Below are 16,156 nucleotides of genomic sequence, written 5' to 3'. Positions count from 1 at the left end.
ACTGACCCCTGGGGGACACCGCTAGCTACAGGCCTCCAACTGGACTCTGCACCGCTGATCACAACYCTCTGAGCTCTGCCATTCAGCCAGTTCTCAAKCCACCTCACTGTCCACTCATCTAAACCACATTTCCTGAGCTTGTCTCTGAGGATGTCATGGAAGACAGTGTCAAAAGCCTTGCTGAGGTCAAGGCAGACAACATCCACTGCTCTCTCCTCATCTACCCAGCCAGTCATTCCATCATAGAAGGCTATCAGATTGGTTAAGCATGATTTCCCCTTGGTGAAGCCATGCTGACTACTCCTGATCACCTTCTTGTCCTCCACATGCTTGGAGACGGCCTCCAGGATGAGCTGCTCCATTGCCTTTCCAGGGATGGAGGTGAGGCTGACTGGCCTGTAGTTCCCTGGGTCCTCCCTCTTGCCCTTTTGGAAGACTGGGGTGACATTAGTGACATATGATCCCATTAGACCTGCTCTGAGCAAGGAGTTGGACTAGATGATGTCCAGGACCCCTCCAACCTAAATTATTCTATGATTCTATAAGCAAGGCATGCTAAACTCAGGAAAAATTTTGTTTTATCATAAGTAGGTGCACAAGATAGGTCAGGTGAATCATTCTCTGGAGATTCTTATTTCTCTCCATTAACTCTAAGATGAGTCCGGGGATTCAGCACATTTGTAGATGAGCAACTATTTCATGTTACAGTCAGACAAGAGCAATCTCACCTATTAAGTTCCAAATCCATAAAGATTTTAAGAATGTGAATAGTCCCATGGAATTTAGTTGGAATGTTGGTTTGCCTTACATTATCGACATGCAGATCTTTGTAGAAACAGAGCATAATCACGTTAACTCATCTTAGAAAATACAAGAAAATATTACTAAATATGAATTTAAAATGACAAAGAAAAAAAGCAGACAAGATTGTTTTCATTCATCTTATTGAATGAATTGTCAAAATAAATACAAGCAAAGGTAAAAAAAAGAAACCCTTCAGCTGTAATTTTGAGAAGTCTTAATGCAAGTATTTGTATTTTCTTTTAATCACTTGGATGATACAGAGGCATGTTATTTTCTAATTGGTCTTTCAGCACAATGGGAGTGTGTGGGAGATGTGAAAATTTTAAATAATAAGCCATCCTACTACCTTCCTTGTAGGAAAACTGGATTTATCTTAATGATGCCTTTACAGATGACTTGACAGGTCAATAGCTTCAATCTCATATATAATATATAGGTGTCCCTAGTTATTTCCTGACATATAAGATGGCTAATAAAATCTTCATTTAGATAACAATTATTGGATTGCTCTGCCATTGTAATGCTCGTTCAGAATCAGGTTCAGTTTCCTCTCATGCTCTGTAAGCCTTTTGGCAAGAGGACAGTCTATAACCCATGGCAACTGAATTGTATTAATCAGTGTCATGAATACAGAGAACATCAGGTACATTTTGTTTAAATTATATGCAAAGGATTACTTCTTCAAGATTTTTCAGCTCTCCACATGATTTAAATATATAGTTTATATGGTATATGAAATTCAGACGTGTTTGTTAGGGAAGAATGGATGTTCATGTGCATGACATACTTAGCAATGTGGTAGATTTCTTTGAAGTCTAGAAACCCTCTGCTTTCAGAAGGAAGAGCAATATAGCTTGCTTTTATATTTTTATTATTATTATTAATAACAATAAGCTAACATAGTGCAAATCAGATTTTTTCAATAACACATCTCTGAAAACAGTCACTTCTTGAACAAACAGGTATTTTGAAAAACAAAAGCAATAAAGCTCAGTAATGAGCACCACGACTACTCACTTCAACATATTCAGCTCACTCCAGACTTATTTTTTTCCTATTTTGATGCCAAAGTAAGTGGAAAGCAAGCAGGTCTGCCACTGAAATCCAAGGCTATTTATCCAGAGACATTTATTGAAGACATCTGGGGGCAGGGTCTTTCTGAAATAATCCTAGTGGATTAGAATTTAGTATGTTGTCAGCAATCAGAAGAAAAGGCAAAATAAGTCTCACCACCTCCAGAAAGAAAAAAAAAAAGTAATAATTCTTTGACCTCCGTGGTAATATTAATATGAACAATCCTCTGACAGTATTAATCTGTTTATCTTTTGGGGGGGATAGGAAGGAGATTTCTTTTGCCTTTTCTTCTGCTTGCTAACAATAAGCCACACTGTGATCCATGATTCTGTCTTCTAAGGAATGCTATTTACTAGAAGAAGCACAAATGAAGAGGTGTGCAACATGCAACCTTTGGGGATAAGGGGAAGTGGTTCCTGAATACATGGATTCTGAAAAGAATGAGGATGCTTCATTTTTGCTTGTGGCACACTTAATTGCAGTACAGACTTCAAAGCTAGAATTCAGCTAAATATTGCAAGGGTGAAGATTCAAAAAATAAGCCAGCTCACTCCTCTTGCTATGCTGCCTTCATGCTGCTGAACAAATTAAAGGGATATATATGAGCTGTAAAGAGCATGTAAATACACTGCTCTATACTGCAAAGAAGCAGCAATTTCCTTAATTTTCATGTCACTGATTTTTTGATACACTTTTAGACTGCAAACATCTGGCATCCTAAAGGATGTCTAATTTCTGACTTAGACATTCTACTTCACTTGCTGCATAAGGAACAGGTAATAAAATGCTCCCTATCTGAGAATCAGTACTCAGTACTGATCTCTAATTCCGTGTGGCACAGTTCCTGTCTAGCTTTTCTTTCCTGCCTATATCTTGATTTTTCTCTGAGTTAGCAGCTCATTTTAGTCAAGGGTATGTCTCTCCRTGGAGAGATCTGCAGAATGCCTAGCCACTTCTTGGATATCTCTGTGTTTATATTCTGCTGAGCAGATCTTATTCTGTAGCCTGCATTTACTTGATTCCTGACAACTGATTTCCAAAATATCTTGCTGCTTGAGCAGAACTGTGACAAACTATAAGTCTTCCTTAAGGATCAAACTGCCCTGTTACAATAGTTACAATCCCTAATGCCATGTCCCTGCACTTTGTACTGTTAGGTTGCATCCCGTTTCCATTAGTTCCTTTTTTTTAAGATATAGTGCTCCTTTTCTGTACTGATGATACTGATTCTGTGTCACCAGTGAGCTTGATTAGTGTAATTCTATGATGTTCTGCATCAGCAGCGGCCAAATTAGTCCTTAAGGCACTCTATTAATAATATCTCTCTAAATCAACACTTTCTTTTTCATTACAAATTGCCCTCATCTTTTCCTTTTGTTACTCTCTGCCATGGTTTCCTACCCTACTGGCCCCTTTGCTGGAGTTAGATTCCAGTTTGGCTGTGGTATTTTTCATTTACATACTCATTCTTTGTTCAATTGATACACCTTCCTTATCTCAAAACGGTTTGCTTCATTTCTTACTGTCCTATTTACTTGCCTAATTAAAGGCATTTTGTTAACCCACTGAAGTGTTAAAATGGGAAATAGATGACTTAAGAAAGATTCTCTCTCTTAAAAACCCAGTAAGCCAATTATAAAAACAAAACAAAACAAAAAACACAATACAATGCAATAATTACAATGACCAGAAAATCAAGAAATAGAAAATAACACCAAAACCTAATTAAGCTGTTTTTTTAATTGGGATAATAGCTACACGGGATCATAGCTGCTGTGCCTACATTWCTTCCAGTCCACTCATTTCTTAAATTTAGTTTCCATCTGCTTCCAAATGAGGGKTTTTTTTTCCCCCAGTCTCTAAATTCATAATGTTCCAGAGGTTACAGATATACAATATTCACTTCTTAAAGCTCTGGTCAATGCAGCAAATAAAGGTGATTATGTAGTACTATCAGCAACTGCTAAAAGAATAAAAATACTTATCTACACATTTTTCTAAGGTTTTAGACATTCTCTAAGAAAACTGAAAGGCTATAGATTAATAGAACTATTTTCTCCCTCTTTTATGTAACTACAAACTTGTGAAGTGCATACTTTGGGTGAGAAAGACTTATTGATCTCAGTATTTCACTGTCAAACTTACTTATATTACAATTAGTGACCAACTCTATCCCTAATGTTTCCATCACCAAGTAGCAATTAATATTCACAGGAACAGAGTTTTCACGGCATATATTACTGTAATATTTACACAGAAAACAGGGCATTTAAGACACTGATGGATTGATGAGAACTTTAGGATGATAAAAGTGGTGGTGCTGTATTATAAAAGCAAGCAAATAAAAAAGTTATTGATTTAGTAAGTTACCAAAAAGAGTACACTAATCTACATGCTACATAGAAATATTCAGATAAACTCCAATCATATCAACAATCTGAAATACACTAATTAGGGGTGACTTGGGTAGTTATTATTTCTTGCCCATACTCATACTCTCTCAAGATATAGCTAGAAAAATCCTGCACTGAGAAGAGAAGAGATATCTACTACATTTCTTATCTTTCCTTTAGGTATCCTGGGACCATTTTTCTTCTGTTTTTGTTTTGTAACAAAAACGTGTTTGTGTGGGGCAAACACACTTCATGGACTTGACCTTTGCAGTATTTTTAATCATTCCTCTTTGAGTATAAAGAAGGAAAAAATTTCTTCCCATTCTCTCTGGTTTCTGTTAATACCTCTGGTGCTGACGAAATCTAATATATATGAAAAAATGTACTCTTTGACACTAAGTCAAAAGACTGAAGACTTCATGAGGAAAATCAAATGAAAAATCAAGTGAAATGAAAAGTCAAAGGTAAATCCTTTTCTTTATAGTGAAGAAAAGAATAACAATCAAACAGATACAGGTTTTCCTGGCCATCTGATGACACAAGAGCTAAAAGTATGCATTATCTTGCCAAAGTTACTGGAAAGCTCAGAAGAAGTACCAAGCTATTTAAAACATGTAGTTTAACCACAAAGGAAATGATATAACCTAATTAGATTAGATTAGATTAGACCTGATCTAATACCACACTAAAGTTATATTATAGTCTAACAGACAACTCTAGCTTATAAAATGTTTCTAATCCAAAAAAATGGTCAAAGACATTCAGCAAGACACTGACATGCTATACATTGACATACTCAATATTTTTTTAAAGTAAAAGCAACAAAAAGATGGCCTTCAGTAACATATCAGACTCTGTTTGACCTTATGACAGGCAATCTCTTTTTTGTTCATAAGATTGTCTGAAGGCTGGAGATTATTTACGATACTAGAAAAAGAAAGCTGAAAATTATGAAGGACAAGAAAAGAAAAGTGCATGAGGTCATGTAAACTGACTGACAGCAGTTTTCCACATCAGAACAGCAAGAATAGTTGGGCTTAAAGATACTACACATATACTGTACAAAACTATATATTAAAACAAGCCACAGCAATTAAGCAATTGATTTTAATAACAAAAAAATGCTAAGTCTGCTGTGGCTATCTGCAAGAATTTCAGAGGTGAAAAAGCTGGTTTTCCAGCGGGGAAAGAAGGACTGGAAGAAAGCAGTGTGTGTTATGTGGCTGAGTGGATAGACAGCAAGATAATCACACAGGCTTTAATAATCTTTCCCAAACCATAACATTTTGCACAGTTGCAAGCAAATTCCTAAAGCCATCAGGACATAGATCATTCTGATACAAAGAATGATACAGATCATTCTTTCTCAGTTTAATTGATGTAGAGGGCAGGGGAAAAGGCCCTTCATACAGTTCACCCAGTAGAAGAGAAAGCACACAGCTGTGTATGTGATACTACAGAAAACAGTTCCAATAGTTCAATGATACGGACTTAAAAACAAGAGTGGCTGTTCCAGTGCCAGTGCACGTTCTTAAGATCAACTGAGATAATCCTATATATTATCCTGAGGATAATATATAAAGAAGTATATAGAAAGAAATATATAAAGAAGCATTACAGCAAAACAAAGCCATGACAGAGAACAGGAGGGATTCAGAAAGTAGCAAGGATGACATATAGATTAATAAACTCATTTAATAGTGAAAAAGCAGGCATACTGTTTACCTAATTTATGCAGACAGACTCTAAATAAATATTCAGAGAATGGCAAAAAAAGCAAATTAGTCAGCTAGACCCATGATATATTCAAGGAAATTGGCATGGACTCATTCAAATGAATTTAGACTGATGGCTGAAATGTGAAAGTGAGTCGAGATATGCAGATATGGTTGAAAGAAGGGATTTTATCCAGACTGATGTTACCATTTATCCTTAGAGTTGTTTATAGGTTTCATTTCATGCAAGGCAGACATTTGATTATATAAAGTAAGTACTGAAGACAAATGCTGGAATTTATGCTTATACAAACATGGAGAAATGTAAAAGAAAGAGTAATACGTGGGATAATAGTAAGAATATCAGCATGTATTTCAGAGGAGGAGAGAACAGGTAAGAGCAGTCTGGTACCCCTCATAAGAATACAGCATTGGTAAGAACATGTGAATGGCCTCATCAGCAATTACTCTCATGGTATTCCTTTAATGCTCTTGTGGATATTCCTGCAGGATTACCAAAAATAAAAAGCAGCAGGGTGCGTATCAGTAGAACTGAAGTATTATGTGATAGTGACAGGCTCTATGGAATGATTCCAACTTCCTGTAGTGTTTAAAAGAAAGAGCAAAAGAACAGCAATAGTGGAATGCTGTGTACAGAAAGTATATACTGGAGCCAGATGCATCACAAGAGACTGCATCTGTCCAAGGCTGAGGCTGAAAGCACTAGGCTTCTTATTCCTTCCATGAAAAATACTTATAACAGAAGGTGTTTTATTTCAAGGCAATCTCAAAATGCACACATTGCTGACATTTTCTGAATTGGAATCCATTTGGATTGCTCCAATTAACGCACAGAGTGCACAGGAGTGAAACTTTCTAACTAGCAGGGTGATAACTGAACTCAGTCGTTTAAATGTTTTAACTTCTTCCCACTTATCCTTTAAGTGCAATAACACTGATCATAAGAGTTGATGCCTAAACATGCATGCAGAGATTTGTTTATTCAACCCACAGGAGAACTTCTAAGCCTTGTTTTGATATATTTATTTTGGAATGGATAGAGGCCTGTTATAGATTTGGAAGAGTGACCATGCGAACTTGCCAGCTGAAGGAGGGAGAAAGAAAGTGGTGGAGAAAGTGATGAGAGACTTAGTAAAGAATAGAATTAACAGTTAACACAAAGACTGGGGAAGAACCTAAAACTCTTCTGGACAGATTATTATTATTTGATTTGTAATGCTTTAAYGCAAAGTCTGGGAGAGGAGCTGACAGCTACTTCAGGTGACAGTATATACTTTTGCTTTCACATCTTTTTGTTAGTCCAGCAAAATCAGCTCTTCTATTCTRTTCCACAGCTGCTTTATAAACCATTGCTTAGGTCTCTGAGATGCAAAAAGATTCTATGATCAAAAATACAACTTTCTGTACCCTGTACTTTGTAAAACTCTGTTACAGTCAATATTTGTTTCTATATGACAATGGTATGTTGCATAGTCACAAGAACTGTGCAGTATGTCATTTTTTTTTAAAAAAGGTGTTAACTAACAATATCAGAACTTGGGAATATGGAATATAGGCGTATTCTATTATAGAGATATGGAGTGAAATGTAATACCTTAAAAACTAATTCAAGTAAAGCCAAGCTTAACCTCTGCACTATCTGCTGATGGTAACTGAACTCCCAAGATAAAATCGATTATGGAAACATATTTTATGGAGCTATGTTTACTATACTTTTTTACTTTGTCATTGGTAATCACCAAACATACCATTAATTTCAAGAGAAGATGACCAGCATATATATATATATTTTATAATAAGAACTAAAGACTTTCATAAGGCAAAGAATTCTTGCATAGCCAACACTCCATAGCAAAGTATTAGGTCCAGCTAGCTAACCCAGTGCTTCCCTTTTTAGATTACAAACCTTAATTTATCTGTTCCAGCTTTGTACCTCGAGATTCGAGCCATCAACAGAGGAACTGATAAGGTGTCTAGCCAGCGCTTCTCGTATTTTGGTTCATTAGCTATGGGTGAAGAAGGTGATGGTGGAGCCTGTACAAAATAAATGAGAATCAGTAAGCACAGTCTATCAGACAACATAGTGCATAAAGCATAAATATGCATTTCTGGCTGTGCTTGTCCTGGAAGTGAATAATATATAGCAACAGAAGTATTCAAGAAGCTCAGGATCTAGTAGAAAGGATTTAAAAAAAAAGCATTTGTGTAAGAAAAGAGCACTGGCCATCTTGATACTATGCTTGTGATTTAATTTCAGTATTTCAGTAATTTTAATTTCAGTATATATATGCAAAGACTACAGTAGTCATGCAGAATACTGGTTTCTTATTTATTCATTGTGACTTTTATCCATAGTGTTATTTAATAACAGATTGCAAATCCTGAATTTCATGTTATCACTAACTATATAAGGACTGATGAATTTAAAAATTTTATCTTTGAAGTTTTCCTCCAAATATTTTTTCTAGTAAAGATTGCTGGCATTATTTAAGCAGTAAAAGATGTCCAGATCTCAGAACAGTGAAAATATGTACTTGTATGACGTACTCAGTTCATGTTATGAGAACAAACAAAAGAAAATAACATTAAATTAAATGTGTGTAAATGCCATTGCAAATTAAGTTAGGGGAATTAGACTGGACATACTGTCATCGATAAAAGGGTCTAGCCAAACCTAAAGTAGAGAGTATACAGAGATTGTTCAGCCTCCTAATATATATTGCCTCTTATGTATCACAGCTAATTATTTAATTAGTTCATGAAGGCACCACAGAATGAAACATGATTAAAAGTATTTTTTAGATTGTTAAAGGTGTCATAGAACCACTAACACTAATATATATATGTAGTGGTATATATATATATATGTAGTTTGTTCTTTATGACATAATGTCCAGAGGTTTACACCATTTGTAAAAACAGAGGTTTACATCAGTGAAAGTACAGAAATATGTCCAAATTTAGAAAGAAATGGTGGCAACTGGTTTTGGTTGCAATTGATTTGAAAATTGTGTTTACAGGCAAAAATCAATTAAATTAGAAACAGCTGAGTAACTGCTGGAATTCATTGTTCAGAGTACCACTCAGGATTTATGATCATGATTATGTACTGCAAAATGATTATTAAATGGGAACAATAGAACAGCAAGGAGCTTCTTACTAAGTGCATAAAAATAATAACTTGGAAAGTTTTCATTGGTACTTTTATCTCCTCACTATCATGACATCTGAGCATTGCACTCTTTTATAAAGATAGCAATACTATTTACAGAGAAGCAGCTGAGACAGATTCAGAGACATAACTATTAAGGTCAAAACTAGGCATCGATGTTCTCTATCTCTGAACCAAAATTATTTATTCCAGGTTGTAGAGAGAATTTCCTAGTACAGAATGTAGTTGAAAGCTGGCTATTTTAAAAAAGGTCACAAATATGCACTGAGTAGTACTTACAAAAGTAAATAAACTACAGGATGACCTAGCTTCAGCTCTGTTAAGCCCTGGTGTTCAAAAGCCATAAAACTTACTCAAAATAAAGAACATTCTGAGAATTGTTTTATTTCTAGTTCTTTTTCTTGATCATAAGCTTTTAGGGTTAACATTTTTTCCTAAAGCTCTTACAGTCAGCAAGGGCTGATCATTCTATTTATTTCTTTAAATAAATCAGAACAGTGAGTTTCATATTCTAACAGGACAACTGAGAGTTAGTGACTGAGGAACGCCTTCCAGTAAATGAAAAATTTGTAATGAAATTGCCAGAATTGGTAATACTAAAATATCTCTTAGGCTTCAAACCGTTTGGGGAAAAGAATTTTATTTAGAGTATTTCCAAGTTCCTAGGAAAATCCAGCTTTCATCTGATTGAGATCTCCTGGTGTTGTTGCAGTATGAATATTTAATAATAAAGTTCATAGACTAATTCTATTCCATACAATTAGCCTCAAAAGGCTAAGGTGTCTCCAGAGCTTTGCATAAATTTTATAAGATCATAGTGAAGAATCTGTTGCATATTTTTGAATTCTGTACAAATGATTTTGTGACATAACCTCATGCAATCCGAAGTAGAAAATGATCAACACAATCTAAAGTGCCTGTCTGGAAACTGAAATGTTTAAGAATAAAGCTGAAGGTAGTTTATTACAGTCAAACATAAATGCTTGAATACAATCACTGAATTTATATCCAGGAATCAGAAAGTAAAGAAGCCACAATTTCTGAAGCATCCTCACCTATTTTTCCCATCCTCTCCACTCTCTAGATATGGATCAGATCTAGATAATTTAAAGATAAAAGTCTGTCTTTTTCTCGTGAACTGTAAGTTGTACTTTTTTAGCAGACTGCTAAACAATATCCTGTAAAATTTTAGGCAACTTAAGAGCATTTGGCAGATAAGAATTCATGGGGAAGTCACTCTCACAGTGTAATGTTTCCATTTGCTACCTTCCACTGCAGTCAAATGCTTTAGTAGGATACCAGTGCAAAGAATAAATATCTCAGTGTAAGCAAAGAACAGAATTTTAGAAAATCCACATYGCATTCCTTCATTAGATTCACGAATTGAAAGAAAACAAATAACCAAAAACAGCTGGTCAAAATCTATTAATCCCAAAGTTATGATACTACAGTAGGAGAAATATTATTATAGTTGATGTAAACTCTAAGGAAAATTTGGCTTCCACAGACAATTTCTGTTTTTTGATATTTGAGAAACACATTAGAAAGAGTAATAGCTTTTCCAGTTCTGGACTACTTATAGCTGTGGAATATGTACTGCATGATCTGGTCTGTAACGACAAGGAATAGGGAAAGGATACAAAGGGGTCAAGCTGGTGACATTCTCAAATGTCTACTTCATACTGAAACATATTTTAGTACCCAGTTTATGGTAGAGCACAAAGTAGAGACTGACCCCTCTTTATCTTCTTAAGGGAAAAAGAGGGCATACACATGGCCATAGGCTACCACACAAAAAGTAAACTCTATCATAGGACCAACAGTTCATTTTGTTCAGTTTGTCCTATAACCTATTACATTTCAATTTGAGACTCATCCTTTGATTTATCCCCTTCAAAATTAGTGAACACATGGATAGACATAACAAACTGGGGAAGAATCAAGTCAACACAGCTTTTGCACACAGAGATCATGTCTCACAAATCTTTCAGAGTTGTTCAAACCAGTCAATTAATATGAGAGAACCAGTTGGTAAGGCACACTTGGGTTTCCAAAAATCATTTGTCCCACACAAAAGGTTCTCAGCTAATTTGCTATGAAATAAGGCAAGATAAATACAGATAAATAATTAGCTAAAATATAGCAAAATACAGCAAACAAAACACAGCAATTAATATCCATTTTTCACTGTGGAGGGGCATTATCATACTCCCACAGACAACTGTGGCCAAACCTATGCATATTGACGAACAAACTGGACAAGGTGGTGAACACTGGACTGACCCAGTTTACTAAGCACACCAAGCAATGAAGAACAATAACAAGAAAATCAAAATGAATATAGTTGCAGAAGAATCTCATGATATTCAATATTTCTCCAGTTGAGAGATAAAATGACAAAGTTAATGTAAATAAATGCACTTGACAAAAGACAATATTAATTTTCCATATGCTGTGGTGGGATATGAACAGGTGATTACTACTCAGCAAAAAGATCGTGCTGTTGTGGGAAAAACAAATGTTGAAAGGCATGGAATGGCTTCCATGCAAATAATGAGTAAGTAGACAAAGATTCATTAGACTAGAAAAGAAACAGTTGAGGGGGGTGTATGGCAAAGATTTATAAAGGAACAAAAATACAGAGAAAGTGTCTAGGAAACAATGGTTCACTGGGTCTTTTAATAGAAGAAGCAGAGATATCAAATAGAGGTAAAATGCAGCAGGATAAAAACAATGTATGTCTCTACATAACATAGAGTGAGGCTGTGAAACTTTTATCCACAAAGCTGTAGAGGCTAAAAGTTTATATGTGATCAAGAAATACAAATATATGGAATCAAAATCCAAATAGGGCTGCTAAACGCAAAGACACAAACTCTGGCTCAGGAAGTGTGTGAGAAATCACTGGAGGTGTAGAGAATATACCATAGAAATAACGCTATATRTTTCCTCTGTTCTTGTACTCTGTCGAAAGCACGTGTTGAAGGACAAAGTCCAGTGTGCTGAGCTGGCTGCCCTTCAAGCCTTCTGTCTACGAAACAGCTGCTGCTCATGTTGCAACTCTCCACATCGCCCCTCCAAAGCACTAAAAATTTGGCTGTTTAGKGATCACCTCTGCAATCACATCTTTTATTCTCTGGTCCATTTCACACCTTTGGCTTTCTGCTGAGACCGCCAACAATGTTGCCAATTAATGCCAATTTGTTTGTAACACCTGTCCATTAGGAAATGGATTGAGCACAAAAATCTCATTTTTGACAGAACATTGAACAAGAATCAGTTTGTAATGACACATAATCACTACCCACCTGGGACAGATGTGAACTGTTGACCTGGAGGAGGGAACGATTCTGTATCCCATTAGCAATCACTGACCTATGAAGGACAATTTAGACGAGAGCTTTGTTGTTTTTTTAAACATATTCTATAACAACTCMTTATGGGTCAACCAAGAAGTCTTTCCATAGGTAGAATAAAATTTCCTCTGTTAAGTGGGAGACCTAATTAGATACATCTCTATAATCAAGCTTCCACTCTCAGAACAGAGGAAGGTAGAAAATAGGATTGCAGCTGGCTGTGGCTGTCAACTTYTCATCTTGTTGTGATGTATGATTTGCAGAGCTTTAAACTGCCACTGATTCTGAATCTCTACAAAGAAAATATCATGTCATTGGAGGAAAGCACTTCTGAATCTTCCCTAGCAATTTAATTTGCAATTTCTCTTACCGCTGCCTCTTGAAAGCAGACACAGTGATTTTCTAGGTTGACACAGCTCTTTCTTTAAACACAGGTTCCAAACAGGTTGAAGCTGAGTTAAGCCAGTTTGGGGGCCAAAAAATACTCAGGGTCATGCTACTCAGCATGCCTAAGCTTGCACTTAAATATGCTTTTTACTTTGTACTGCAAATACAATCTGGTTTGCAGGAAGGCAGGTCTTGCAAAGTCTTCATAGTGGAAGAAGATGAAGGACTATACCTGGAATAGCAAGGTATCTATTGCAAGCATTGTCATGGCACAATTAGGCAAAGAAAAAGAGGCAACAATAATTGGTAGGGTTTATTCTTAGAAGACTAAACTGACTAGCATCAAGCATTTGTACCCTTTRAAGAAGCTATCTTTTTTTCTTTACTACCGTGATGCCTTGCTCTGCTGTCACCAGCTTTGAGAAAGAAGGAGAAGGCAGAACCTTCTTTTTACCAATATCTGAGCTTCCAATGGTCTCTTGCAGTGTAGGACAGCAAAGATGATGGCACAAGTCAAGGATTCAAGGCTTTCTCATTCCAAGTAATGCAATCTTACTCTTGGTGGCAAATTTTAATTGAAAAAGGGTTCTAGGAACCTTCCACTTTCTGGAATGCTTCTATTTCCAGATATTCCTGATAACTGAATAACCTCCTGTTACAACCTCCTGTTTTGATAGGCTCTAGCAAACTGGAGATATTTGAAGCTATTTCTGCTGCTCTTGCAGAATCCTACTGGAAGGATGTGGGCCAGAAATAGCTAAGAAGATGTGATTCTTTTGGGGGTACTCTGCCTTCCTTGTCACTTCTTCTCAACCTGCTAATGTGTTTGGCTGGTATTGGTTTGTTCCTCCTACCAATGATGTTTCTCCACTGGGGATGGATAAAGGCATAAACTGATGTCCCAAAATGTGCTTTTTGGATATACCCAGCGTTTACTACTCAGTAAATATTTCAATGGAATATGAAACAAAACAATGAAAGCGATGTTCAAAAATAAAAATACAGGTTTAAAAATTTAATAAGTTGGGTTTAAAAATTTATCATGTGTAAGAAGATTTATTTTACATAATGTGACCTGTTATTAATGTAACCAGTGCAAATGATTTCACAAAAGGCTTATTTGAGTTCTGTAAGATTTTTATCTTCTATCAAAACCCCTCAATTTTTGCAATTACTTGCTAACTTCCATGTTTGCAGGTTTCAAAAGACTGGCAAGATATACACTTACAACATCTTTCAAGGAAACTTGGATCAAATACATACAGATCACTGAATTCTTATATTGAAACTTAACTTTCAATTAAGTTATTGTTTTGGTGAAGATTGAAAGGTAAAACTATCTAAAAGGAAATGAATAAGAATAAGAATCAAATGGGATACCCATTAGGAAAAATTACAGCCTAATTTTTGTGAGTTCCTCTTTCCTTCTGTAAGATCTTTACTGATCATTTAAAATTCATCCATTTTTTGTTTTAGAGAATTTATCTTTCAAAGTATATTATTAAACTCTTGAACCTGTTCTGTAAAAGTGTTTTTTCTATCGAGAACATGCATATGGAAGAGCATGACTAATACTAGATTATTGCCTGTTGTTGACACTGGATAAAATAAGAGGTTATGAGGACAGTATTATTTATCTTCTAAAGCATTTTTTTGCTATTTACTCTTTAGTAAGCATTGCTGAAAAGTTCTGAACAGAAAAACAAATCTTTCTCTATAAAATATGTGTATGAAAATGTTAGCAACATTAATACAATATTTTATAATACAACATTTGAAATTAATAAACTGAAACTTTAAACCATACAGAAAGTATAAACTTTAACTCTGAGGTTGAAATGCTAAAAAGTGCCCTATTGTTCTATATTTTCATTTCCTTAAGCTATAACTGAAAACATTGGACAATCAGTTTTGATGGATTTTAGTAAAACTTTGAGTGTAGTAAATATTAACTTTCTTGCATCTTTTTGGTACAAACTAGAGTTTGTACCTCCATTACTCTGTTTGAACCTCCATTACTAGATATATTAGAGCATACTGAAAAGAAAGCCCTCAATGTAATATGGTTTTCAAAGCAGGCTGATTTGTCTTACAGTTAATTTGGAGGAAGGGCTTTAGAGTCTTATAATTTCCAAAGAAATTGTACAAGTCTTTGAATATGCTCAAGTACATTAGTTCTGATTAGTAAAACTGTGTTCAGGGTTTGTTCAATGTAGACTAATAACTAAAATTGGAGGTGGAGTGGCAGAGAACTTGAGAAGTTGGAAAGCTCATCCTGTATAGTCTAAAAGCCTCAGATCCAGCCAATACCCTGTGAAGTTGCACCACTCTAAACAAGGCTATAATTTCATGTAATTTTCACTTCTTAAAGCCTGCACATTCTAGCATCATTGTCAAAAGAATGCAGCACTTCCACCCCACACACAAACATTATTTGTACAATTATGTGAAGAAGTTTTTGCCAGCTAGTTTTAACTTGGATCAATTCCCCAGTCCAGTTCACTACAGAAGCATGAAAAGGTACACAGGAGGCACAGATGAGAATTACTAGTTTAGGGGATAGGTAGAATTTCTTTCACTACTATTGCTGGTGAATGCAAACTTAAATGTACACAAAGCTATGGCCTTAGCATGCAGTCTCATGATCAGCTTAAGCTGATATAAAATCATGCTGGTGCTGATGGCAGTGATTCTAACCTTCTGGTCTTTGCCCCAGTCATATTTCCTTGTTACATTTCTTGCAACAGCACCAGCAACCACACAATTCACAATGAATTGAATGAACTCTCTATAGCTTTCAGTCAGGTCAATGACTGAAATATACGTATATACATATATATGTATATATGTATACCCATATATATAGGTAGGATTAGTTTCCAGTGGAACAGTGAACTGATCTGGCCAATGTATGGCTGAACATTACTGATTCTTGGGAGAGAGAGGAAACAGAGGCTGGGGACAAGCTGGAGAAGAAAATAAGACTGTTCCATTTAGTATTAGCAGAGTCTTACAGTAGCTTATATTAATCATGGAACAGCAAAATTACAAATGTTCAACATGGAGCAGTGACATGACTTGAAACTTCTGCATTGCCCAGCTAATGAAACACACTATTGAGATAGCTACTGTAAACAGGAGTCAATTAGAGTGTTAGACTAGTCTCAGAATTAATTTAATGATGATATCAAAATACTTATGCATTCCTTTGATGCAGCATCAATTCAGCAGAGG

General features: G+C 35.6%; 1 protein-coding gene across 1 annotated transcript in view; it reads right to left on the bottom strand.

The window, feature by feature from the left end:
* SNTG2 (syntrophin gamma 2) overlaps positions 1–16,156 on the bottom strand; it is a 180,830-nt gene that overhangs the window by 80,561 nt on the left and 84,113 nt on the right. Inside the window, exon 9 of the mRNA XM_026089676.1 lies at positions 7,914–8,041. Coding sequence (XP_025945461.1) covers positions 7,914–8,041 — 128 coding nt within the window. The remainder of the gene's footprint in view (positions 1–7,913; positions 8,042–16,156) is intronic.

Source organism: Apteryx rowi, unplaced genomic scaffold, assembly GCF_003343035.1.
Source record: "Apteryx rowi isolate R43461 unplaced genomic scaffold, aptRow1 scaffold_828, whole genome shotgun sequence".
Taxonomy (NCBI): domain Eukaryota; kingdom Metazoa; phylum Chordata; class Aves; order Apterygiformes; family Apterygidae; genus Apteryx; species Apteryx rowi.
Note: the sequence above shows the minus strand (reverse complement) of the source record. Positions and strands in the feature narration are given on the sequence as shown.